Source organism: Solea solea, chromosome 16 (genome assembly GCF_958295425.1).
Source record: "Solea solea chromosome 16, fSolSol10.1, whole genome shotgun sequence".
NCBI classification, from domain to species: Eukaryota; Metazoa; Chordata; class Actinopteri; order Pleuronectiformes; family Soleidae; genus Solea; species Solea solea.
The window spans coordinates 24019706-24045876 of NC_081149.1; the positions used below are offsets into that span (position 1 = coordinate 24019706).

Below are 26171 nucleotides of genomic sequence, written 5' to 3' on the forward strand. Positions count from 1 at the left end.
GTCAGACATGTTTGATTAAAGCTGGAAATAGAGGACGTCTGGTACTTTTGCTTTAAAAAGTACAAACACTCATTTGTAAATAGTTAATTTTGAAATAGTAGTGATATTATTATTTTGGTGACATGAAACTCACTGAAACGATCAATCGACAAATAAATTCAGTCTTTAATTAATTCTTTTATGCTATTTTATCTAATAAACCAGGGTATGTGATCAGAGTGGAGCTGACCAGAGCTTTTAGAAAATGAAACAAATAAATAAATTAAATAATAATAATTAGAGTCATCTTATCTCTCGCTCCATTTTAACTTCAATATTTTCTCAGGTGGTACTTGGTATAAAACGTTTGAGAACCACTGCCTTATAGTATTTATGTTATTTTCCCCACCACAGAATAACAAAAAAGAGCACATGGTAAACTCACTCATTCAGCTGCCGTGTGGAGCAGGCACTGCGATAGACACCTATGAGTCTCTCCTTCGGGTCCTTCTTCTAATAGCTGAAGGAGAAAGATGGCTGCGTCCGTGCTGTGCCGGAGGACAGCAGTGTTACACAGACATTTTAAACACATTAGCGGCTCTCAGTGCGCCATTCTGCTGCAGACAGCCAAGTACAACCCCAGACCTTTGCGGCTAAACCTCAACGAGCCGTACGTACCGGATAAAGACAGCACCAAGACCCCGGAATGGCAGAAGACAGCCAAGTACGACGCGAAGCTGTACGGTCGCTACGGCTCAGCTTCAGGCCTTGACCCCGCGAGACTGTGGCCGAGTCACGGACAGCTGGACAATATCATCACGGAGGAGAAAGAGTGGCAGCCTTCGTTAGAGGTGATGCTGAAGAATATAGAGCTCAAGGAGAAGGAAGAGACGGAGAAACGACAAGCAAAGTAAGTCATGCTAACGTGGCTAACGTCAGTGCTTTAATTATCGGACAGTCAATTAGAACCAATTGCTCCCCCCCTCAGCTTCTGTCACTCGTTTGAAACATTAAAAAGCCTAAATTACGTAAATATCTATGAGGATTTAAATATTTCAAACGTTAAAGATCATTTGTAGGATAAGTCAAGCCAGTTTTATTTACATAGCCCAACATCACAAACACAATGTGCTTCGAAGGGGTTTACAGTCTGTCCTTGACTCTCACACCAGGTGAGGGGAAAACTCCACAAAAATCCTTACAGGGGAAAAATGGGCGAAACCATGGGAAGAATCAGAGGAAGAATCAGAGGAGGGATCACTCTCCCAGGACACACTGACCTGCAGTAGCTGTCACTTGTACAGAAACAGGTTCAGTGGGTTACAAACAAAACATCACAGTTTCAAAGAAAGGAAGATAGATCAGACCAGGAGCATTAAATTAATGACATTTATCATCATCATCACTATTATCTTCACCTCTTGTCCAGGGTGTGATAACATGCCACTTGCCCCAACGCCCATCTGTGGTTGGTTCCAGCTCGTCATGTGACCCTCTTAAAAAGGGGTCAATACTTCAGTTTTGACCCAAACTATATGGTGGTCTTTTGAAGAATGAAATCACCATATCTGGTCTAATGTTTGTGCAAAAAATGGCTGTCATTGCTCCAATAACAAACTAACTCAATGATAACTCAATATACTCTTACTACATCTATCTGTAATCATTTAAAACCTTGCCTGTTTGTCAAATGTAGAAATACTCAATGTTGCTTTATCTTCACCTGGCTTATTTTCTAAGTTCATTGTCAAACAGTGCAAAAATATGATAAAGCATTCATTCATTAATCTTCTACCACTTTATCCTCCACATGAACGTCATGAGGGATGCTGGTGCCAATCCCAGCTGCCATCAGCACATTTGTTTTTAATTTCACTGCTATTAAAGTAACTGGTTCTCTTATGTCAGACTTAAATCCATACTATCCCAATTAAACCAATCTGTAGTTTGAGAAATACTGAAAGTGTTTTTTATCAAAGTATGTGTGTGCGTCTGAAAGAATAACAAATGTGAAGAGTTTGACCACACTGGCTATTTGGCTGTTAGACATTTTTTTTTACCTCATAGTGGCATTAGATGGCAAAGAAATGGAAGTACCAGTTACTACGGTTCATCTTGAGTAGGAACATAAATGTCTGTGCCAGATTTCATGGCGATTCATCCAATAGTTGTTAAAACATGTCTCTCAGAAGCCACAGTGGTGGACTGCACTGCAAAGTAACATCTGTTTTTCCCATCTTGTCTGTTTCCATTGCAGAGAGAGACTCATAGCAGCAAACATGGCCAAAATGCCCAAGATGGTGGCTGACTGGCGCAGAGAAAAGCGTGAAGCCAAACAGAAGCAAAAGGACGACAAGGCTCGTCGTGAAAAGCTGCTGGCAGTAGCCAGAGAGCGCTTTGGCTTCGCAGTGGACCCCCGCTCCCCCAAGTTCTTAGAAATGGTCGCCGAGATTGAAAAGGAAGATAAGAAGAAGAAGAAACTGATGAAACGCATGCTGAAAGGAGAGCAGGCGGCTGCTCCTGTCACACCTCCTGCTGCCACTTCTTAGTCTTGCACCAAGTCATTTCAGACACAAATAACAGTTGGGCCTCAGTCTGATGGTGTTTAATGAGATGGAAAGTGCACCACGTAACACAGCGGAGTGGGACAGTCGTTTAAGAGAAGATGAAGAACGGTCTGGTCCTGGTTTGGCGTCGGACGTCTAACGACCGGGATCCAAGAGGAGCTCTTGCATTTTCTTTTCCTCTGTAAAAAGGTTTATCTGAAATAGTTTTTCTTATTTTTGACACATTTGTCTGTCACTGAAATAAATTCATCTCTGTGAACATTGCTTTTTGTCTTAAGTGGGTTTTGAAATGAAGACAAACGTTGAAGGTACAGATTGGTGCTGTTGTGGACACTCAAAAACATTTAATTAAACAATAAAATAAGCTGATTTTCACTCTGTAGATTTGGATATTATGATTATCCTGACCAAAATAATTGCGCTTCATGATATTGTGATCATTTGAAAATTCTTTGAAATCTTGAAATGGCTCCAATCCAAATAAAAAGCAAGAATCACCATAAAATAATTGGAAAGCTGCACCACCCCACACCTTCTTATGGCCCTTCAAAATAAACCTGTCACTATAGGAGATTTTTCACTTTTTCTCTCAATCTTAAAAATGACATATTTAGGATTTTCTCCATTCACAATTATCTTTACAATGGAAATATTTAATAAAAAGACATTTACCTCATTTGCAGTTAAAACATACCAGACACTTGTGTACAGAATTTATTTGATAAAATGAAAGTGCACACACTTCTCCGGAACAGCTGCTGTTTTTCCACTGCATGTTTCACAGAATCGGTCTAACGGAGAGAGCACAGGCTCATTAAAGAACTAACACCAGCATCTATCTTGGTGTCTTAATATCAATATAATAATAATAATTTTGTATCAAATGTTTGTGCAGACGTGTTTGAAATACTATGGACATTCTTAACACCTTTAAAAAAATCATATACACACGTTAGTGAACAGTTGCTGAAGCAACAGTCATGTAAAATTATACATTTAATAAGTCTTCAAAATGACATTAATCAATCATTGATTCAGTGTCTGATTTTTAATCCATAAAATACAATGTTTCCTCTATATACACTCAAGTCTGTGTTGACTAACGGAAGACGGGTGAAATTCAAGGTGCCTGGAATTAAAATGTCTCCCTGCCACAGTTCTTCTCTTTAAAGTCAGAGTGGACACGACGTCCACTGTAAATATGCAGGTTGTACCTTTGTCGTGTGAGAGTGTGATAAAAAAAAAAAGAAGGGAAAGTTTTACCACTTCACCGGCACACAAGAGGGAACACCCAGTGTTCACTCCATGAAAAAGAAGGCGTACAAGTTACAGACTGGGTTTCAAGCTAGAAACAGCCTCCACTGACTGTGTGAGACATGGAGGAGTCCAACTGTGAGACAAGAGCCTGTGCAGGGCCGCAGAGACGTCTTCTTACAGGTGAGAGTCCTCGTCTTCACTGGGGTCGGTCTTGAGTTTGGCCAGAGCGGCGTGAACCCTGAACTGTGTCCGAGACTCCATGGAATAATCTTTGTAGTTGTGTCTGTGAGGCAAAGCAGAGGCAGTTACACCAGCGTCGTGATGGATTATTAATCTGTCACAAATCACTCACCACTCACTAGACACTATAAAGGTGAGTTTGCCATTTTGTTTCCACGAGACAACACCAATTGTTTGTGATACAATACCTACTGTATATCGATATCTGTCCCATACAGTCATTTTAGACCTTTTAAACTATGAAGCTGTTCAATTTCAAAGTGTAAAAAAATATTCTCCTTCCATAAAGAAGAAATAAAATGCTGATTTTTATTTATATATTTACAGTCTGTGCATAGCGACGCATGCGATATGTAGGATTTTTGGATTGTATATTTTGGATTTTATACAATTATCTGATATCAAGATTCAGTGATTTTGACCAGTATCAGCTCATCCACAAATACTTCATGTCCCCACCCGCCCCTGCTCTGCTGCTGTATACACACAATTGCACCCTCAGTCAGATCTGATAGTCACATTATTTCTAGAGGCAGAAGAATAACATCCACACAGTATACACTGCAGCTTTAAGTCCAACAAAAGAACAAACAATCATCAGATCTCCTCAGAACAAAAGGGACAATCATTTTGTTTTAGATGCATAAAGCTTGAACAGAGGAGGACATAACAAGTGAAGGGGCTGAGCCCCCTTTACGCCCCCTCATGGAGCGCGGTCTAAAAACCCCACAGACAATTGTTCGTCTCCACTCGTGTGACACTTTTTATCGATCATTAAAAGACTCCTCTTCACAATATATTCATAAAGGTGCATTTGTAGCTTTTATTTACCCAACGTGTTCATGAGGTGAAGAAGCTTCTTATTCCTGATTTAGTGAATTGAACGTCAAGCAATATAGACCATCATGCATTGCACTGGTGCTGAATGAAAACAAACCAGCAGACAGATGCGAGAAAAGTAATGTATAATAATGTTCATGTATGTGATGTGAAACTCTCTCCAGGAGGCGGCGTATTCTGCCAGAGAATAAAAACTAAATGATGTATGTGCTGTTTACATTTATGTTACAGAGCTATAAATGCACATGTGTATAAACATTCAAGGATAAATGATAAGAATATATCATTTATATATTCTTATGTGTATATATATATATATATATATATATATATATATATATATAAGAATAAAAGGGGAATATTCTCAGATGCAGACCTTCACTTAATAAAAAATGACATTCGTGACCTACACTACTGATATATTCATGTGGGAAAATGTGCAGTCAAAAAAGATGAAACCACCAATCATCACCCTAATAAATGGAGGGACCTGCTGTACATTACCAGGCAGACAGCGACCTCTAGTGTTCCCTGGGCAAACTGTCAGTGTTGGCATAATAAACAGGAGCTGTGTGAAATACAGTCTGTGGTCTCGTTAAGTCAGAAAGCAGCTGAATAAGAGCTTAGTTTTCTGTCAGCAACAACATCCGCTGTCCATAAATGAGCTATAAATAAGTTAGGATACAAGTCGACTCTGTGAGACAAAGAAAGGGTTTTTTCTTTAATTATTACTTTCATTTTCATTATCAGGTGTGTATACATATATATACGCATATGTATATGTATATGTATATATATATATATATATATATATATATATATATATATATATATATACATATATATATATATATATATATATACATATATATATATATATATATATATATATATATATATAGGAGTCACTTACTTGGCCTTGCGCAGTGCTTTAATGGCCTCGTCTCTTCTGCCTTGATCGATGTAGAGCAGACCGAGCTCCACCAGAGAGTTGGGCAGCAGGTAGTGGTCAAACTTGATCTTCTTTTCACTGAGTGCACACACAAACACAACGGCAAAGGTTTAGTTTTATGTTATGTTTAACTGTAATGTAGCTCTGTCTCTCTCCATTGACAGTACAGGTTAACTGACAGTGATTTATCTATGACTGGTAATGATCTATAACAATCAGGGCAGCTGATGGTAAATATATGATGCGGTTGTTTTTAGGGAAGCATGATATTGGACTTTCTGCCGACACCTGAAGTACAGTATATACGTGTTTTCCCTGCGCCCAACAGCAGAGGTCATTAAGTCTCTTCTGCAGTTAAATTAACATGTTGCCTTTTTCTCATGTCGTAGCAGATGTAGTTTTTTTCATTAAGCAAAATAAATGTAATAAAGGTTGATGACCACTCAAAGAATACAGCGCATTTCCTATCACTCATCTTTCACACCCATTCACGTGCTGCCAGCACAGCCGGTGTGTTTGCTGATTTCTGATAATACATTTTTTTTAAAGCCAATATCTGCTGATATCGATAATGTGCTAATAATACCGTGCATCCCTAATTTTTGTCTGTTCTTGTGGATGTTTTTGGCCGATATGTTGGGCTTTTCTTTCTCGATCTGATGAAATATTACAAGAATAGAAAACGACGCACAAAAGTGCTTCACATAAATAAACATTTCTTGAACCTTTGAGTCTGTACTTGAGCACATTTATATATTAAAAATAAAGAATTATGTAAAAATTAAATATTAAATACATAAAACAGGTCATCAAAAAGACTTAAAATAACATGTTCAGTGCACCTATCAAGTGTCTGAGTGCTACAAATGTGCAAACTTGCACAAATAAGTAATAATCAAGCACACAATAAATGAGGGATGAACACTAGTGGATTAATATGAGTAAACGAGTAAACACACACTTGAAGTGAACGTGTTTCCTGACAGAACTTCAACTCGACCTGTATTCTAATATTCAGGCGTGCTGCTTCATTTTGGATCACACTGTGAGTCCTTCTGTTCATCGAGGCGACGAGCACAACGATCACGACGAGCACACCGGACAGAGCCACAGCAGCACACACTCATGTTAACACCTATACTGTGTTATTCAGCATTCAGCTCCTGAACTGCTGCCAAAACTTGTCAGTGGAACCTCAGAGCTCACCTGAGAGCCTGTGGCTCACTGCTTTGTCTACACAAACACATCGTTTAGACAAGCACTGGATCATTTCCTTAATGGTTAATCACCGTGTGCAGTAACAACAGCGCGTGTTTGCAACTCAGAAATGAACAACAATGAATAGAACTTATCAGTTTAGTCGAGTGAAGATACATTTGCATTCTTAATAACGGGTGATAGAACATAGAAAGAATAAGACTACATTTTAAATTTATAATAGTTATAATAAGACTTTCTGTTGTAATTATCACACTATTAAATATATTACATTACACATATATAAGCTTCTTTGGGGTTTTAATTACAATTGTCCACATTATTATTTACTTAATTTAAGATAAATTTCTTAGTTTTTTATATTAAAAGATTTATTTTGCGTCATAAACGTGTTTTTACTGTGAAGGAAACGTTGTTCCATATCAAAACAAGCACTTTTACTTTGAAAGTCTGTGAAATATCACATCATGAATATCTTATCATAACACCCAGGTCAGTTTAGTTTGACATCCATGTTTTGTTTTAATTGCAACTGATCTTTTAACGTTCATCAGTCTCGTGCTGTGAAAATCAAACCCCTGAATGATCAGAACCACACATTTCCGACATTAATCCTTCATACATACATAATTAAACATAATTCATCTATTATGTTGTTTATGCAGTGATTACAAATGTATTTGATTTGAAATATGTTTATATACTTGCACAGCATGTAATTAACAGGCTACATTTTTTGCTTGACAGTATCATTTAATTGACTTCTCACTCTAACGGTCTTTACTGCAGAATAACATCTGAGCAGAGTCTGCTGGAGCTCACCTGGCAAACACTTTTTTGAAGCTCTCCTCTGCATCCTGGAGCAAACCCAGGTTCCTGAAACAAAGACCCTTCAGCAGGTGGATCAGACACCGGTCATCCACCGAAAACTCATTCTCTGTGTGAAGAGAAAGAGAGAGAGAGAGAGAGGGAGAGAGAGAGAGAGAGGGAGGGAGAGAGAGAGAGAGAACGACTCCCATCATTTCATTTTCTACCACTTTAAATCACAGATTTAAAGAGTGCTGGAAAACCACAATATATGACTTTCATGGCATTTTATTAGATGAATGAAATAAATCAGACTTTATTCGTGTAGCACTTTTCAGACAAATAGAAAATGTAGCACAAGGAGCTTTACGTGATGAAATCAAACCCATCGCAGCCACACACAGACACAGACATGGTCTGTCAACTAAAAGCTGCCTCACCGTGAGTCCACAGACATGGAGGCAACAGAGGGACATAAAAAGAGACGAGACAAAACCACAAGGAAACACTCATTAACGAGGTTGGACAAAAGGAACTAAAATCAGGGAAAAATAAAAGCTAAAAAAAAGGCAGAGGGCGTTAAAAGATGCACTAGAACTGGAGAGATTAAATTCAATTAAGAAAATAAACAGATCAATTAGAGAATATAAAATAACAATAAATATTTTGATGAAAATTGGTGAATTTTGTCAAAAAGTCAGACTAAATAGGTGCATTTACTTTTGTGGGCCATAGTAACAACACGTGAGTTTTAGTTTTTGGTATAAAAGGAAGTCAAAGACATAAGAAGGTCCAAGACCGTTAAAAACCAGTAAAAGGAGCTTAGAATTGACTCTGAAGCCAAATGTTACATATTATATCTTTAAGGAAAGGTTTGCTTGGTTCCACGTGAGAGAAAATGTCGCATTACCGGGAGATTCCTGCAGAACGCGCTCCTCCTCCGTCAGAGTCTGCATCATGCCTTCCGTCAGCTCCGGTCGTTTCTTGATCATGCTGAAACCATTCCACATGTACATCATCTCCTGTAACACAGCAGAAAAAGATGTCCGACAGCTCCCAGAGTCAAATGTGCCGCTGCAGACCGCTGTGTGTGGGTGTGAAGGTTTACCAGCACTGGCACTGGTAGCCTGACCGGGCAGGCGGCCTTGTAACGTCTGGCTTTACGAATCGCAAACTTCTCAGTGGGCGGAGACTTCCCCGCTATCTTCTGCTTGAAGGCGGGTACTTGTCTAAAGACACAGGGAAATAACAAAGAGAGGAAACAAATCATACATGGACTCTGCTTCTGATACGATACCGATATTGATCCGATACAATATCAGCACGAATCATACATACTTTAATGACTTATTTTGTAGTGTGGAATGTTAGAATAGGCTTGATCACGTGATATTACTTAAAACAGCAACAATAGGTATGAGAAAAACTGGCCCATTTATTATTATTAACCAACGGGTTACATCAATTTTAACCTTCAACATAAGAATATTGGATTTTTGCCATGTTAATTTCATACAGTCTATGGTTAATTTCATCAGTGCTAATGTGGGGGTGTTTTCAGAGCACCCGTGTTTCATAGGTAACAGCGTGTCTTCAGAGAACACCCCCCTGGTTTTCACTATTTTGGATTAGCCCAACCCACACAGGGTGAGTGACTCGTCCCGCCGGTAAACCCGTAGCCCAGGGACCGGCCCCCGCAGACGTACTTACGTCAGGACACATTTAAAACACACATAGCTCTTGGCATGGCTGGTTTTTGGGGTATAATTAACAAACGGAGGCTGTTGAAAGTTGACAAGTGGCGCTGGTTTATGAAATAATGTTGTTTTAGCAGCTCGCCTCAGGATGAGCTAGCGTGGTGCTAACGGCTAGTCTATGTTTATATTATTGTCTCATTGTCTCATGGAGATCATTGTAGTCAGAACTTGGAATCACCCATTTTTTGGTCCACCTTAAATGGATTAAGCTATTTATTACCAACCCCTCTGTGACCTCTGTGACCTCTGTGACCTCTGAACTTCTGTGACCATTACTGCGTGAGCAAGTCTCACCAGGTCGGTTAGCGGCTATACAGGTTAACAAAATGAAATCTGTAATATGTCAATCAACAAGTGTTTGGTCCATTTTTAACAGTGTCCTGACTTTTCTGGAGACGGGTTGATACAGTAGTAAATAGAGCATTGTGTTACTCTTTATGACAGTGTGTGTATTTACCTAAAGAGTTGTACCTCGTCATCCCCAAAAGGCCTCGCCTCATCCTTAGGCAGCATGCTGAGGTATGCAGCTTTCATGTACACATACATGGCCTACATACATGGAGATAAACACACACACAATTCACTCACTGTGTTTCCCAAAATACTTAGAGAGTGTAAAAAAACTGTGTTTTGCATATTGACAGATGTGCACCTTGGACCAGTTGCTCTCCTGGCTCAGCAGGTCAGCGTAGAAGTACGCCATCTTCCACACACGCTTATAGGTGAAGCACCACATCAGCTCCCAGTAGCACATGTGGTGGAACTGCTTCCACGCCTGCTGGGCCTTGCAGCCGTCTTCAAAGAGAGCCACGGCCTGGTGAAACACGGTGGAATCATATTAAAGCTGCAGTAGGCAGGATTGCTAGTCTCACTCTCAGGGTCCTTAAATTTGAACATTTTTGGATGGCAGCTCTCTGTTCTGAGCCCCTCCCACCAGGTGATCACCGACAGGTGACCCGAGGAAAGCTCCGCCCATACCCGCTCCATGTCAGACACTATTTTTTGGGTTGCTTGACAGCGAGCAACCATTCCTCTGAGGGGATGATTTACAGTGTGACACACAGCAGCTTAGCAGAACTGTGATCATTTGGTCAACATTATACAGAATGGTTACTTTTGGATTATAGGATTATATTATTATATGAAAATAATATCATCACAGTAACTAAAGCAGGTATATGTGCGGTTTTTAAAATGATAAATGTCATAAACATTTTACAGACACATTTTCTCAAACGTACCTCATCAATGTTCCCTTTGATCTCTTCAGTCCTGCCGGCAAAGAAGAGGAATATTGCTCCCTGGACAGAAAAAAAAGCACCATTCATAAAGTCAGTGTACATGTCAAGTTAGTGTCTTCAGCTCTTACCGGTCTGTAAGAAGAACTCATGCACAGCAATTACTCTGGACCATGTTTGACCAAGATACTGTACTTCCATTTCAGTTGGGTACACACTGTGTCAGAGCTTTGAGTTTATTCTCAGGGATGGGCTCCGGTATGTCGGCAAAAGGCGGAGGGGACACTTTGAATGTACAAGAACAGGAGTCAAGTGTGACAGGAGCGATAGCATGACGAGGGTGCGACTGTACACAAATCGATCCGTGGTGCAGAAAGGGAACTGAGAGACCCATAGACTGCATATGGACATGCACATAGTCTTTACGCTGCAAAACAAACCTCCACTGTGAAGCTTTAAAATTCACAATATGTCAGGTGTCGTGTCAGTTTTTGTCACCTTCAAAAACAGACACCAGCTGGTGTCCACTCACGCGTGCCATTAATTATCATCTATTTAACTCTAAATGAGTGTTTTTCCACTACACAGTACTCTTTTCCATCCGTGATAGTACCTGGTACTTTTTTTAATACCTGCTCTGGTGAGGTTCCAAGCGAGATGAGCTGATAATAACGTGTCGTCACTGGACGAGTCACGAGCACAAGAATCAAAGCGAACAATGCCGAAGTGTAGATCAGTTCAAAAGACTTTGCGATCAGGAGCGGTGAGATGTGATGTGATGGCATCAATATTTTTATATACAGTAGAAAAACATCAACCTGTTTTTCCTGCTCCCGTCAGTAAGTCTTTCCTCTCAAGGCAAAGAAGTTTGTAGTCATGGAAAAGGCCGTTGGAAGACACAAAGCTAATATTGAACAATCTTTTTTAAATTTGAACTCTCGAGCTTCCACTTCTCCCTCAGAACTCCCTCAATTTGGCACGAGTAAATAAAATCAACACTAACCATCAACAGATTACCCTGAGGACCTTAACTATTGTATTGACTGAAGAACAGACAAAAACCTGGCACAACTGAGCCGTCAGGCAGCAGCGGGACAGCATCGCGCATGCTTTATTATCTAATAAACAATAATAATAATAATAATAATAATAATAATGATAATAATGATAAGCGTGCCGTCTATGTCACCTCCAGGGCTCCATTGATATCTAATATAACGCTCTATATTTAAAGCTAATAAATAAAGGTTATTGGTCATTAGGGCCACTGTTGGAAAACAAAAAACACAAATTACCTTCATTACCAGACATAAAAAAGTTATGTAGTTCCTTCATCAATACAATTATGTTTTCTCCAATGTTGTTTTTAAACAGAAGTTTAGCTCCTGCGGTGGACAATTACCTAACACACATAATCCCTAGTCTCTAGTTGTGCATTTTAAGATTATTTGCCCTTGGTGGAGGTATGCACTCTAATCTGTTTACCATTCACTCTCATAAATACAGTACATTTTCCCTTATTGACACTGACCCGTGGGTAGCGAAGCTGGAACGGTTTCAGCAGCTTCTCCGCTTCTGCGACCTCTCCCTCGCCCGTCCCTGAGAGGGTAAGACAGAAGATGACACGTGATGACACTGTGCGATGAATAACGAGTGGCTTTAGCAGCAGTTTCTGATCAAATTAGAATCACACGACTCTCACATGAGGTCCAGCTGTACCTAGTATGAATGTGAGAAAGGTGTAGTAGCAGAGCAGCAGCAGCGCACACAGCATGGAGCGCAGGTTCATTCCCGTGGCGCCGTCATGCAGCAGGGACAGACCATATTCCTAGAAGAGCAGCACATGAGTACAAACCATGCGTGAGTGCATCATGCACGGAAGGTAACGTGCACACGGGCGAGTTATTATGCAATTTAAGAAAAAAGGAATAAGCATCTCACCTTTTCTCCTGAAAAACCTGCAAACTCCAACAACCGCAGTAACCGCGGAGGAAACAGAGAAAGCGTCTGTGGAGAAATGAGATCTAATGAAGAGAGGATCTCTCACACACACACACACACACACACACACACACACACATATTTTGGTTACATACCAGATTAAAAGCCCCTATTCCAAATGCTATTCCTCCCTGTAAGTGAACGTGGCTGGGTCCTTTGAGGTAGGTGTTGGATTTGACTAAGCCATGTAGTTCTCTGGATGAAAGAAGCACTCAGTCAATACAACAACCCAAAATCACACTTCCCTGGTAAGTAAGTGTTGGGAGATTAAACCACATTTTTAGGATTGTTAAGTATTTTTAACTGATCTACAGTTCAGCATTGTTCGGCTTGATTCTTACTGTGACGACACTCTGACCAATCAGTGGCCAGCAGTCTGACGACGTCATGCATGGCACTTACTAAGCTACAACGCTTGGAGCCTAAAAAAAGTACCTGGTACCAGGTTACTATGCTAGTGGAAATTATACTCTGTTGTACAGTACAGTCCGTTCACATGCAGATTCTAAAAAGGCTTGAAAACCAAGGCACTTATACAATTATTCAATTAATAAAATCCAAACTTGGATGATTTTTTCAATAATAACAAGTTTTTTCTGATTTTTCAGCTTGTTAAATGTGAATGTTCTTTGCTCCATATAACAAATAAATCATTAAAAACAAGACAAAACAAGACATATGAGAACATCATCAATTCCAGGTTTGCGAAACACCGACAGACATTTTTCAACATTTTCTGGAAAATCCTCGACAGATTAATCGATTATGAAAATAATCGTTAGTTGCAGTTCTATTGTAAAAGGAGCAGAAACTTTCCATTTGGGAATTTGGGAAGTATTCCAAATGGGAAACTTTCCATGGGAATTGTCATAAGCAGACACGTGTGCAAAATGAAACAATTATAAAACATGACGCAGATTCATTTGTATACATAGACACACACAGAGACATACAAATGGATTCAAATGATTCAAAATATTATTATTCAAAATATTGTATATTTGCTAATTAAACTTAAACACCATAGATCAAATATCTAAAAGATTATGCAACAGTATATTATTTACCAACTATATTGAAGTTCCCAATGGTCAATTCCCATAAATTCCCATGGAAAGTTTCTGATTTTTGAAAATGACCGGAATGAGGTTGTGCTACAGTCGTGCCTGTCGTTACTATGGAAACAAATCCTGGAAGCTGCTGGGATGAATGAATTAGCTGCAGCTTCACTGAATTCAGCAAGAGAAAAACTACTGACCAAGCTTTTCTACGTGTGTAGAGAAAAAAGAAAAAAACTAAACTCTACTAATGTGGATTCTCCCCTTCACCACCTGATTCTGTAGCTTTGTCTGGATGAGGCAGGTTCAGAGTTGATTTCATAGTTTGAGCCAGAGTAACTGGAAAGTGCTGAAAGTTGAGATATTTTCATACTGATGCGACTCAGAAAAACTGTTGCATCACAACAGACGTTGCACATTTCAACAGACCAGTGACTGTGACCTACTTCTTCAGCAGGTTGCAACTGCGTCCCTCTTGTTTGTTTCCATCTCCCCTGAAAATAGTGTCTTGGTTCATGCAAAAGATGCTGCATGTGAACAGCTCCTAAAAACTGCTCTGATGTATCCTACATTTCCCATGATGCATCTTTTAAATGCCCAGGTTGTAAGAAAAAAGATGTGAACAAATGGATGACTGATCCACACACCGTGTCCTTTCCAAAGCACATCAGGGAACTACATTGGCCTTCACACACCAGCCTGTTATGTTCAAGTACATAAAAAAACGGCTTTTTCTAAAGCTACGAAAACCATACAACTGTTAAAAAATACTTACGGCTAATATATTCAATTTCTGCCAATAAAACCCTTCTAACTGTTACACACTCGACTAGAATCGATTATTTATTCTTTTGTTCATAAAATGTAAGAACATGTTGAAAAATGCCGATCAGTGTTTAACAAACCTGGAAATCCTGGCATTCTCAAATGTCTTTTCAGTTTCATTTTTTTGTCAAATGGAGCAAAAGAAACCAGATAATATTCACATTTAAGAAGCTGAAAAATCACAAAGCTTATATTATCTGTTAAAAAAAACACAAAAAAACAACTCTAAAACCGATTAATTGATTATCAAAATAGTTAACAATGGATTAATCGAATAATCCTCCAGTGTGTAGAATCTAAATGAGCATTTTTAGATATTACTGGAGCAGGTCCTCTTCCATGCGTCTGCCATGTCTTACCAACCCTGTTTGTTTGCAAAGGATATTCAGTAAATTGCAAAGAGCAATTCAATCCTACACACTGGTGCTTTATGCCCATGTTGGTTTGGTTTTTTTAAGCCAATATTTCAGTTTATAACAGAGACCGATGTCTCCACATGTAACCTAATCACATTGATAAATATTGACTAAAAGATACGGATGCATTCTCTTTTACTGCTCATTTACATGTCACCGCAGCGACACATGCTCTGTTTTCTCGATGATGACTTACTTGTAAATCAAGTAGCTGTTTCGCACTTTGATCCCTCCTTTGATGAAACTCACCATGTTCTCGTCCTGCAAGAAAAACAAATACAAAACTAAATGAGGAAGTGATACGTGCACAGACATGAATGGTTTTTATTGGACTTTTAGGAAAATTCCTTCTCTGCATTTACTCCATCCACTGCTCATACCTTCCTGGAATTTGTACCGTCATATTTAAAGGTTATATGTTCGACGTTATTTGCATTACTGAGTCACTCCCTGTGAAACACTGGCCCTGGTCTCTGATCAGCAGCGCTGTAAACATGACAAACTAACACAATCTGCACTGTGACATCTTTTCAGAGAAACTAATGGCACTAATCATGTTATTTCAGGGCTACAGTGACTTTAGTTTAAAACACACAGTTACTGAGGCCAATAAGTCACAAAAACACTGCAGGCAGCAAACTGAAATCTGAACTGTTTCACATGAATAACCTGAAAATGCTGCCGAGCTACATATCTACCTGGAATTTAGTGTCACAGGAGGTTTGCTTTTGATTTTTGATTTTTTTTTTACACTGAAATGTTCTAAAATTTGTCTAAAATTCAGGCAAAACAATCTTTTCAAAAACTGAAAATAGAACAATTTATTGCATTGCATCTTGATTGGGAATCAAATTAAATACAAAGGAAAAGTTATTTTATGACTTTTAGAATCATTTGATTACTTCAAAATTAAGTAATTTTTTTTTAGAAATGTTGAATGCAGAGAAGGAGAAGAATTCTCACCATCTCTCAACTTCATTTATTTATTTCTCTTCTTGACTTTAATCCTCAGTCTTTTGCTTCCAGGGATTTTTCAGTTGTCCACGTCTACAACCAGCTGCCTGAGTCACACTGACCGACTCTCCGTCTTATTCAGCTCTGACACATTAAACACCATATAAATAAAATAAGGCTTTAAAGTCGACCCTTGATTAATTACCCTACTAAACATATCTGTGATACAAAGAAAATTGTTTTTTTACCATTCATTTTAAGAGTTTAAAGCATGTTTCTTACTTATTAATCCCAATTATCCTGATATGACATCTTCACATTGTGACTAATTAGTTCTTTATGTATTGTTGGCTCTCTGTAGGGCATCTTATTTCAGTTGTGCCTCTGGCTGTGTGTTTGGGGGAACTCTTTTATTGAGCACCAGTCAAACCACACCTTGCTGAGAACACAGAGGGAGGGAGGGAGGGAGGGAGGGAGTGAGGGCGGAGTAATGGCTGACAAATGTTGTATCTATTGACTTTAATGTGTTTAAGTGTTGATTCCTAGCAAAGTCACGTACAGATGTTTCACAGGAGGCAGATTTATTCACAATGAGATCATTTGCTCTCTCATCATCCTCCTCTTCCTCACATATACTTCACACACTGGGATAGAGACATTAGATGGAAAAGGTGATTCTGATTATTATTATTTAATTCATTCATTTTGTTGATTTCCTCCAAGTACCACCAGAGGAACACCTACCACAGTTTGAGAACCATGGCTCTTGTCTACAAGCCTCTGTGTCTCTATTCGAGACAATTAAAACCCCATTTACTGTACATACATGTTACCAAATATAAAAACACACTTTATCTTTATTCCCTAGGATATTTTCTTAAAAGTGTGTGTGCGTGTGTGTGTGTGTGTGTGTGTCAAACTGTACCTGTAGAAAGGTGAGAGCAGCTCTTTGTAGTTGGCATTCAGCGAAACACACTTCAGCGTGAAGCTGCACTGCAAGAACACAAACACAAACGTTAATTAAACCTCAGAGCAACCATCTGGCAAGAGCTGCTCAGTTTCCCCACAGTGTCAAGAGCTGCTCTGTATCAAGATCGCCACAAAATCCCTCCTTTACTTTTATCAGTTATGCAGCTAAACGCTGATCAACGATCACGATCAGCGAGCGATAAAGCACAACATGCATTTACATTTTCTTTGGTGTCTTGTACCTGATGCTCTCACTTTCAATGAGCAGATTATAGCTGACATATGTCCGGAAAATATGATATTACGACGTAAAATGACCGTAATTTGTCACCAGAGATTGGGTGAACGTGTGAAACTGAAATACTGGCCTCACTGATGACTAGAGCTGGGTAAAACTCCACTCAGCAAGCCGTCCCAACTTAAGTCTGACGTCTGGAAACCATTTCGGATTTAAAACAACACAGAGCTGGATAAAACCAAAGTGGTTTGCAAGATCTGCCAAGCGGAGGTCAGTTATTGTAGAAGTACTACAAACCTCAGAAACCACATCACACCACGCTAACGTTATCTTCCGACAATAAGCTGTCCAGGGCAAAACAAAAGAAACTGAGGGAATCACGATAACAGAGGCCATCGTAAACTTTTCTTTGTAAAGATTTACGCCCGTACTCAGGCGCAGCGTAAACATCTGCCTGAAACTGTTCTCCCCATGATGTATACATCACACATGTGTGTTGTTTTTTTTTGTAACACAGTTGAGCCATTTTCATTATTTAAGAGCAGATTGGATCGATTCATCGATTCAACACCTTATGAATCGAAATCAAATAATCGATTTAGGAAATTGGCCCGAGTGATAACAGCCAGTATATTTCATTTTCATTGCAAAATCTTCTAATTCTTTCGTGTAAGCGTCAGAAACACTGATCAATACCAGACCTAAAAGACCTCAGTACCCACTTTCAAAAAGTTCAAAAAACACATGAGGATTTTCAGCCAAGGTCAGGTCTCTCTCACCTTACCAAAATATAATAGACTAATTCAATTTCTCCCAGAATCCACACACACAGTTACAACTTGATCATCTAAAAAAAAACTACAGTTAGAGGACAACTGTGTCACTGGGCACCAATGAGCTTATCTACACTTTTTGTATGTTCTCACAGTCGTAGCACTTGTTCTAGACAAACTCTATGCCATGCCTCTAGGAGCCCTCACAAACACCTGCTCTCCCGGAAATGGTGTGTTATGGTTCTCGCCAGCTCCTGCAGCTTCAGGGAAGACGAGAACATAAGAGAAGATACATCGTGTGTCTGTGTGTGTTTTTGATCTAATGAAGACGTTCGTCATCTCTTTACTCATAACTGCACACATGCCATCATAGTTATACACTGAGCGCTCTGAGAGGATGGACGCAACAGCAGCAGCTCTGTGAGGAGGGCTATTGGCCTTGAGATAACGTTGAGATAACTTGCACTACAACTGGCACCACAGGGAAAGAGAGAGAAAAAAAACAGTGAGAAGAAAATGGGGAAACCTAAAACCAGCACCAGATCGGACAATAGCGCCAAAACTGAGTCAATGTTGGAAGCTATGAACGAAGGAATGGCGGCGATGAGAGAGGAGATTAAGGAAAGCATGACCGAAATCAGGAAGAAGATGGAGGGAGTGATAGTTGAAGTCAAACAGCCCCAGGAAGAGAGCGCTGGGGAACAGAGTGGAGGAGATGGAACAGCTGGGAAGACTCAATGAGGTGATTGTGACTGGCCTCAAGATTAAGCATCAGACCTACGCCAGGGCGGCTGCGGCAGCGGACAAGCGGTCGTTGAAGCCTGATTAATCGGAAATCAAATCTGTGGAGAAGCAGGTGGCTGAGTTCCTGGCCCGGCAGAGACATCAACGTGGATTTCAGCAATGTGGAAGTATGTCACCTCTTACCCCGGAGAAAAGAGTCTGGAACACGAGCTGTCGTGCTGAGATTCACGAACAGAAAACACAAGAAGGCACTGCTGAAGCAGGGCAGGGCGCTCAAAGGCTCGGACGTCTACATCAACGAGAATCTCACCAGAAAGAATGCTGACATCACCAGAAAAGCACGTCAGCTGAAGAAAGGGGGCAAGATACAACACACCTGCACACCAAACTGCAGAATCTACATTAAAACAAATGGAGCTACACCAGAAGAAGTCAAAACTATGCAAATCAGGAGTGAGGACGAACTGCAGAAATACAACAATTAAGGTATGGCTCACGAACGCTCCATAACTACAGCCCAGCAAAGGTCAAGGGTCATTACACAGACTAAAAAGATGGTGAAAGTATCAGAGAGGATCTGACTACAAATCAACATGTGAACCACACCTGAACAGACCCAAATGAAAGAATTGACCCAGACAATCACCTCTACTTTAACATGACTGAGAAATGCCAGCACTACACTGAAGATCAATTCAACGAGTGCATTGAGATGGATGGGAAACTGTCTTTAATTCACTTCAATAGCTTCGACCACATTAGGGAAGACCTACAACACTTCAAAAATACTTTCAACATCATTGCGGTGTCGGAAACATGGAATAATGAAGACAAAGGCGCAGATTTTTGCCTGGATGGATATAAACTTGTCTATGTTAACAGAAGAAACAAAGGTGGAGGAGGAGTGGCCCTGTTCATTGACAATAACATCGAGTATGAGATTACACTGACAAATGAACTACTGAGGCAAAACTGGAACAAGGTCTACAAAGAAACAGATGTAAATGGCGCTTACGATTTCTTTTAGCAAATATTTAAAACGCTGTATAATCGACACTGTTCTGTAAAGAAAAGACACGCTAATCAGAATAAGGAGGGGAAACCATGGCTAACAAAAACGTTGATAAATGCCTGCAAGAAGAAAAACAATACATAAGATTAAGGACGGAACAGTCGATACAAACGATGTAGGAACAAACTAAATAACATCCTAAATGATCGCAAGAAAGTATACTACAGTAATCTGCTAGAAGAAAACATGAACTATACTAAAAAACTATGGGATATTCTCAACGATGTAATCAAAAACAAAAACACAAAACCTAGCTACCCTCTCTACTTCAAGGATAATAACACGAAGGAAGATAACATGGAAATCATAGCAGAAAGATTTAATGAATTCTTTGTCAATGTGGGGCCAAATCTGGCGAAGAACATTCCTGACTCACTCCTTCACTGGGACCACTGGGACAGAGGACAGAGGACAGAGACAGAAACCCCAGCACAATGTTTCTCACCCCAGTGAAGGACAGAGACATTAGACACCTGGTCAACAAATGCGTAGCAAAGACATCCACGGATGTTGATGACCTCGACATGAAGCTAATCAACAAAGTAATAGATGGAATCGTTTCACCTCTAGCATACATCTGCAACCTGTCATTTCAAACTGGGACATTTCCCACCAAAATGAAAGTGGCAAAAGTAGTGCCATTGTTCAAGAAAGGGGACTAATTACAGACCAGTCTCAATACTAACACAACTGTCAAACATTCTTAGACCAACCAAGACAAACTAAGAACCACTATCATGTTGATGTAGACACTTTTTGCATTGAGAAAATGTGAGCTCACATATGTCCATCATTTGCAGAAACATAAAATGGCAACATACTGGCACAAGGTTGGCATACATACACACACACACACACACACACACACACACACACACATGAAACAAGCAAAAAGAAGAAGAAGAAATTGAATACAGCAAGAAAGTTCAAACTCTGAGACACAGATATTACACAATCTCGTCCAAACAAACACGGCAAAGAATAATTATACGATACCACATAGTTTGACTGAAACCAACATTAATATCATTTGATATCACTTATCATTTTTCATTTTCATTTTGTGTTTATAAAATAAACTGAGCAAGGTAAAACTCCATACTCTTGTATTTTACACAGTTGCAATAAAGCATTCTCTTCTCCCCGCCCCGCGTATTTGGCCTCCTCACAGTTTACTCCGGTGTGGCATGTTCACATTGCTGACACAACACACAGTTTTATGTGCTGCCGTGTTTGCGTACAAACGGGAGACGTTGACTCAGCAGGTGAAGAACGACTTGTGAGTCAACAAAGGAGTTGACCACACCAAACAATCACCATTAACCCGTTTAGATTTACAGTAGTAGATACAAAAAACTAACTCACTGAACGACAGTGGAATTCTTTCAGGGATTTGTCAACAATTGTCCCCAGAATGATACACATTTGAGTGTTTGTGTGTGCTTTGATGAAACATCTTTTACCTTCGGTGAGCGATTCCCCCTCGGACTTGTTTTTCCGTCTGAACCTGGAACATCAAACAACAGTTTGGCATCAACACATCTTCTGCCTCAGTGACCACGTCTTCATAATCGTGCACAAATTACAGGCCGAGCGCTCACTGCTTTCACTATCTCCACTGACACTTCTGTCATGATGACACAGTCAAATTGGCCGTGTGATTAGAGAAGAGAGATGTAAATGAGAGGTGTTTAGAAGAAAGATATACGTTTTTAATTCTCCTGCACAGAAATGCTGTATTTCCACACAGACTTCAACCTGTTCCAAGCTCAAATTTGAGGTCGTTTTTACAGCTTTTACAGCCTTTTACACCTCTGATAAATTATAGATGTTTACAAATACATCCATACTCATCATTAAGGTCAAAATATTCATATTTTAACTAACAAATGAAGGCGCTCTAAAGGAAACAGTTCCTGCCAGTTTCACTTGCTGAGCGAGTGAAATGATGGGGACAGACAGGTGAATGATGAGGACAGACAGGTGAATGATGAGGACAGACAGGTGAAAGATGAGGACAGACAGGTGAATGATGAGGACAGACAGGTGAAAGGTGAGGACAGGTGAATGATGAAGATAGACAGGTGAATGATGAGGACAGACAGGTGAAAGGTGAGGACAGGTGAATGATGAAGATAGACAGGTGAAAGATGAGGACAGACAGTTGAATGATGAGGACAGACAGGTGAAAGATGAGGACAGACAGGTAAAAGATGAGGACAGGCAGTTGAATAATGAGGACAGACAGGTGAAAGATGAGGACAGACAGGTGAAAGATGAGGACAGGTGAATGATGAGGACAGACAGGTGAAAGATGAGGACAGGTGAATGATGAGGACAGACAGGTGAATGATGAGGACAGACAGGTGAAAGATGAGGACAGGTGAATGATGAGGACAGACAGGTGAATGATTAGGTGAATGATGAGGACAGGTGAATGATTAGATGAATGATGAGGACAGACAGGTGAATGATGAGGACAGGTGAATGATGAGGACAGGTGAATGATGAGGACAGACGGGTGAATGATTAGGTGAATGATGAGGACAGGTGAATGATTAGATGAATGATGAGGACAGACAGGTGAATGATGAGGACAGGTGAATGATTAGATGAATGATGAGGACAGACAGGTGAATGATGAGGACAGGTGAATGTTGAGGAAAGACAGGTGAATGATTAGGTGAATAATGAGGACAGACAGGTGAAAGATGAGGACAGTTGAATGTTGAGGACAGGTGAATTGGGTAATCAAGGTCCCTGAGTGAGTAAGAAAGTTAAAGCCTGTGTGACCTTTGACCCATGTTGACTGATACATTATGTGTTTACATATTTTATTAGCACTTTAATTTGTAAAGTTTTGCTTTTAATTAAAAACAATTCATGTGAGATTTGTGTCTCCTTGTCCTTTTTGCCACTACACAAGAAAGAACCTTGGTAAAAACATTTACTCTACTTTAATCTAATACTTTTTTACTTTAACTTGAGTAGATTTTTAGAGCAGTACTTGTACTTGAGTAAAATGGGATAAAAATAGTGGTACTTTTACTTGAGTAGAATATTTCAGTACTCTTGTGTTCTCTATGTTGTGAATAAATAAATAAATAAATAAATAAATAAACTTTTCATGGACGTTTCGTTTCTTTGATGATTGTCTTGCAATTTATAGATTATCACAGAACGGTTGCATCGTGATATTATTGGTATCGTGGACCATGTATCGCACATCATGCAACCGACATTGTGTTTCCTAATTTGCGCAGAATTATAATACACATGCACTCACTACTCAGCCAATCACATCGCAACAACTCAATGCATTCACGCACAAAGACATCGTCAAGAGGAGCTGCCAAGGTTCAAAATGAATGAGGAAGATCATTTAAAGGTACAGTGTGTACATTTGAACATGTATTGGTGAGGTTTCATGTTGCAGTTGAATCCAAAATCCTTCTTTTAACATTCAAAGCCCTCCATAATTTAGCTCCTCCATATCTCACTGACCTCCACACTTACACACCTTCCTCCTCTCCATATCACCTGCCCGTCTGTCCACAATGGGACTCAGGTCATTCAGCCGTTCTGCCCCCCCAACTCTGGAATGCACTCCCACAACATATGCAAACAATATCATCACTGTCTACCTTCAAATCCCAACTGAAAACTCACCTTTTCAGATTAGCTTAGCCATCATGACCTCAACCATCTTTTCAAGCATTTTAAATTCTTGTATTCATTTGTAACCTCCCCCTACTGTGTTGATCATGTTCGCTTTATTTCATCTGAACTTCTGTGTGTTTGTTGTAACTTCTCATTTAATATGTAAAGCGACTTGTCAGAAAGGCGCTTATAAAATAAAAGGTATTATTATTATTATTATTCATTATTACCTCACCCTTCCCTTTCAGGTGTGTTGGAGAACTATGTAGCCTTCAGTTAGCAACAAAACTCTACAGATGTTTGGTTTGTCCACTGTAACAACACATGGTGGTCCAAAATGGCTGCCTCCCTAAATGTCATAAATATAACGGGCTAATTCTGGAGTAATGAAAAATAACAATTCACATAATCAGATGATCGTACACTCATAAAAATGACTATTTTTTATCTTCAATTTCTGCCAAATGGAAAATAACTGCATCTACACTTTACACACTGGACCTTTAAGTGACTTGTTTTATTTCTCCTTCTAATGAGGAAACTATTCCTGTGCACCCCTGCTCCTCAGGTGAGATGGCCTGGATCCTCTTACCTCTGACAGACCTCCTGGGCACTCTTCATGGTATTCCCCGCATTGGTGATGTCATCATGCTGGAAGGTCATCATGGCCTGCATCTCCAGCACTGTGGCGTAGATGAGCGCGTGGTACATGCTCTCGTTCACTCTGAGACGGAAACATTGAGTTACGTCGTCAGCGTCATGCAGAGCTGCTGCTGTATTACCAAAAACCTCATCTTTCATCTCCTTATCTCCTCTTTTACGGCTCACTGTCTTGTGTCTTAGTGTTTATTTTGCAGGGCTGCCATTTCCTTGGTTGTTCAACCAGTCGGCCTTTGGGCGTCAGCTTCAGCAAACACATAATATCCTGGAGGACTGAAAGCCTGCCTGTGACTCAACCCCGGTGTCTCGGCTGACAGGAAACGCACACTTCGCAGCTCACACACCAGACAATTTTCTTACCACAAGCAGAGGCCAAAATACTGCTGACATCATTATATTAAAACACACAAACACGCTCCACTGTGAATGTGTGCAAAGACCTCTGTGGAGACCAGTCTGTGTGTTACCTTGGCTGCAGCCTCTCCAGACTCTCACTGAAGTGGTTGTTGAGGAAGAGATCCAGCGCCTCCATACACTCATCCAGGCTCTCTTTCAGGGTCATCGGTGAGGACCTGACCCAGAAAAATAATATTATTAGTTAAAAGAATTAATATGAATAAATAACTAATGCACAGCTCACTCCCTGTTTATGCATTTATTTATAAAACTCTGTGCAACATGCAGTAAGAGCTGCTGCAGGAAGCCTCGTTTATTCACCTGCCACAGTTTCATGTTTGCCGCAGAAAAACATCAAATGATATTGCACATTATTAATCCAGCTGCAACTGAAGTTTTTTTTGTTTTGTTTTTTTAATATTATTTCCTGTAAAAGTGAAGCCGCCACCTCTGCTGCGACAAAGTCAGACTTTTCTCGAGCCAAAGAATCCCCAGTTGTGTGTGAACTCACTTTTCTGCTGCATTTGCGCCTTTCCCATTGGACATGTTCATCCTCGTGCCCCCAACACCTGTTGGAAGCTCCGCAGTTCTCCCGGAAAAACAAGACGCATTCAGGACGCGCACCGAGATAAGGAGGAAGACAAAAGTAGACTAAAAAACAACAACAACAACAACAACACCTGCCGAGCTTCCACAGCTGGAGCTGACATGAATTGACCAAGGTTTCTCCTCTCGTGCTCAAGTCAGGGGGAAGTGCTCCTGTGACGGGTGACAGCGTGAAACCGCATGCGCTCGTGAGAGTTTTGATCCAGCAGCGTGAGTGTGCGCAATAGAGACGCAGCAACTGACTCCTCCTCTGTGTCACCAGTGCCACGCACACATCACACAGCAGGGTCAGAGGAAACTGGGCTGATAACAGAGAAGTTTGTCGTGAACAATAATAATAATAATAATAAAAATTACTAATAATAATAACAATAATAATAATAGATTTTAAATTTAAATTGACAACCAATATGACAAAAATAAATAACTACTATCAATTACATTTGTGTTAAGGTTAAAGCTCCAGTATGTAACTTCTGCTTGTGCAGTTTTTCTGTATAAATCTAATTTTAAGCTCCATTCATAGTTTTGTTGTCCACAGTGTTTCAGATGCCGCTGCATCTTCATTATTAAAGTGGAACTTTGCAAGTCTGGTTGCTTTTTTGTTGTCTTTTTCTCCCCCTACAGTTCCATATTTTTATGACCCCACTCTAAACACTGTGAGGTTGTAAAACCTCACGACTGACGCTCCCCCATCACTTCCCCTTCTCCAGGCCATGGCGCCATGTTGGACTCCATGTTGTATGCTTCTGGGTTTTTCAATTATCTGATATTTACTGGTGTGTGGCCCCTTCGCTCCATCAGACAGTCAGTTCCTCATCCCCACATCATTCTGTTTTTTTCTGCTTCTTTTTCATCAGCTCCACCAATGATGAACATGAAAAATAACACAATCACTGCCTTGATCTTATCGCCAGCACCTGGTTTGATACTTGATACCTGTT

General features: G+C 40.0%; 2 protein-coding genes across 2 annotated transcripts; one reads left to right on the plus strand and one right to left on the minus strand.

The window, feature by feature from the left end:
* The first annotated feature begins 483 nt into the window (after positions 1 to 483).
* Positions 484 to 2810, plus strand: gadd45gip1 (growth arrest and DNA-damage-inducible, gamma interacting protein 1). Its single transcript, XM_058654407.1, has 2 exons — positions 484 to 889; positions 2237 to 2810. Exons 1-2 carry the CDS (start codon positions 513 to 515, stop codon positions 2526 to 2528), a joined length of 669 nt encoding a protein of 222 aa, XP_058510390.1. The 5' UTR covers positions 484 to 512; the 3' UTR covers positions 2529 to 2810.
* A 688-nt stretch (positions 2811 to 3498) lies between these two features.
* Positions 3499 to 25414, minus strand: zgc:158403 (tetratricopeptide repeat protein 39A). Its single transcript, XM_058654406.1, has 18 exons — positions 25133 to 25414; positions 24693 to 24797; positions 24158 to 24289; positions 21369 to 21412; positions 17035 to 17102; positions 15352 to 15416; positions 12952 to 13051; positions 12797 to 12862; positions 12575 to 12683; positions 12387 to 12454; positions 10859 to 10918; positions 10270 to 10431; positions 10075 to 10166; positions 8969 to 9089; positions 8771 to 8882; positions 7876 to 7990; positions 5797 to 5913; positions 3499 to 4086 (listed from the first exon to the last, which is right to left on the minus strand). Exons 1-18 carry the CDS (start codon positions 25171 to 25173, stop codon positions 3978 to 3980), a joined length of 1686 nt encoding a protein of 561 aa, XP_058510389.1. The 5' UTR covers positions 25174 to 25414; the 3' UTR covers positions 3499 to 3977.
* Between the last annotated feature and the right edge of the window lie 757 nt (positions 25415 to 26171).